The sequence below is a fragment of the Amphimedon queenslandica genome, unplaced genomic scaffold, assembly GCF_000090795.2.
Source record: "Amphimedon queenslandica unplaced genomic scaffold, v1.1 AMPQUscaffold_7520_Cont20530, whole genome shotgun sequence".
Taxonomy (NCBI): Eukaryota; Metazoa; Porifera; class Demospongiae; order Haplosclerida; family Niphatidae; genus Amphimedon; species Amphimedon queenslandica.
Genome location: NW_003552197.1, coordinates 1 through 2135, shown reverse-complemented (window position 1 = coordinate 2135; position 2135 = coordinate 1). Strand labels below are relative to the sequence as shown.

The 2135-nt window shown below is 33.0% G+C and overlaps 1 protein-coding gene across 1 annotated transcript; it reads left to right on the top strand.

The window, feature by feature from the left end:
* Positions 1 to 6: 6 nt before the first annotated feature.
* On the top strand, positions 7 to 2089 carry LOC109591679 (uncharacterized; the record flags this gene model as incomplete). The annotated part of the gene is made up of 5 exons (XM_020007360.1): positions 7 to 301; positions 348 to 701; positions 749 to 1039; positions 1151 to 1525; positions 1799 to 2089. Coding segments are annotated over exons 2-5 (1303 nt in total), but the record flags the coding sequence as incomplete, so codon positions are not given.
* Between the last annotated feature and the right edge of the window lie 46 nt (positions 2090 to 2135).

Sequence of the window (2135 nt, the reverse complement as noted above, 5' to 3'; positions counted from 1 at the left end):
TATTTGGACTACAAGACAGTGTATGTGAACTGTTCTGTTTATGGAGAGTCTCCATTTGAAGTCTCATGGTTGTATAGTACTGATGAGATATCTAATAGATCCAGTGACTACACTATCATCAGTGGTAGTAAAGTGTCTAATATTGTGTACAATCCTAACTCTGATGATGAAGGATATGTGTGGTGGAACAGTTCTCTTCTTTTGAATCCTATTAATAACTCAACAGTTGGATATTACTACTGTAGAGTCAACACCTCATTTGGTCTAAACTATTCAAAACCAGTTTACATCAGGAGCACTTGTAAGTTAATTGGTCTATAGAGAAAAACATATTATAATGTCTTTAGCTACACCAATGTTGATTTCAAATAATACAAGTTTATATAAAAAGAGATATTACTTAGTGAATGGTAGTTGTGTTGTACAAAGTTTCCCTCAACCAAATATACTTGTTGCATTTCAAACCTTATTTTCATCAGGATCAAGTACTAGAGTGTATCAGAACTATGAAACTGCTAACATCTCTCACAATCATTATGTTAGTAGTCATCCTTTCCTCTACGTTAATAAAGAAGGTGATGACATCATACGTGTAAACTGGTCAATTCCATTCAGCCATATGTTCTCAATGCAACTAATAGCCATCAGTTACAACTCTACCTCCAATGTATCTGAATATCACAAGCTATACACTCACACTGGTAATGAGGCACTTTATAATGTTTAATTTTTTAGGCTTGATTAATAGGTCATACATATGCCCACATTTTACAGTTGTCTGAAGCTGATGAGATAGTGACTTTATCATGTATCTGTGCAGAATGTGATGATATTCAATGGAGACGAAACAATAAGTATATACTTAAGACAAGCTACGGTGTTGCTAGCATTACAAAAGAGTTGTGGCCATACTATACCATCAATTTGAAACACAGCACATACTCAATTTCTTATAATGACCTCAACAGATATGCTTGCAGTTCAGTCAGTAATCAAGATGACATTTTTGATTACAGTTTTTCTGTCGTTCAGAGTCCATGTAAGTAATTTACCAAAGTTGTAATTGTTGACTTAATCAAATTTAGTGAAAGCAAATATTATTTGTCACTAAAAAATGATACTGTTACTATATAATATTCTTTTAATCTAGTTGCTGTAATTACAAAAAATCCCATAAGTACAACAAAAACTCCAGGAGAGGTCTTAACTCTTGATTTGTCAGCTCAAAGTCTTCATACAATGACTGCAAAATGGGAGACATCAAAATACATTGAAGGGGGATGGAATGAGTCTTATACTAATAGTCTGGAAGGGTATTTGTTTGTCCTAGACAGCAATGTCAGTTTTAAAATCTCCATTACAGCACGAAGCTCATTTGTTGTGAGCTGTACAGTAAAAACACACTTCTTTATTCAGCTCTTGGCAGACATTCCTGCAAGTTATAATCTCTATGATAGAGGAACACTCTTTCAACAAAGCCCACAAACACTGTCTTCCTACAGTACTGCTGATATTGAGATACAGTGTAAGTTGCTATTGTATTGTTTTATTTATTATCATGCACAGCAACTCATCAATAACAGTAACTAGTTACAACAAAATTCTCAATTTGTTTAGTCTACCAAAATGGTTACCTTTAGACATAAAATGTGTAGAAACAGCTGCATGTATGAATTGGCAAATAGATCTAGGTTCTATTCTCTATCAAAATTAATGATAATTGCAAGACTAATGTACAAAGAATAATTATTTTGCTTCTCAATTATCACCAGTATTATATATTGTTTTTATTCTATAGTTCCATCTTCTGTTCATTCTAACATTACACAATTGATTGTGAATGAAACTGATAGGATACATCTGTGGTGCTATGTAAGTGGTGTTCCTCAACCATTAATAACATGGTACCACAGAAATAAACGGCTGATCAATAGCAATATTTTGACACAAACTAAATTCCAGATGGAATTAATAATCATAAATTCAAATCGAGAGAGGGACGAAGGAACTTACACATGTCAAGCCAAAAACAATGTTACTAATCTGATTAATGCCACAGACTCTCACAATATAACAGTCCACATACAGGGTATGTTGTATTTTTATATAGTTTTCTGCTTCTAAATTCATTTTTT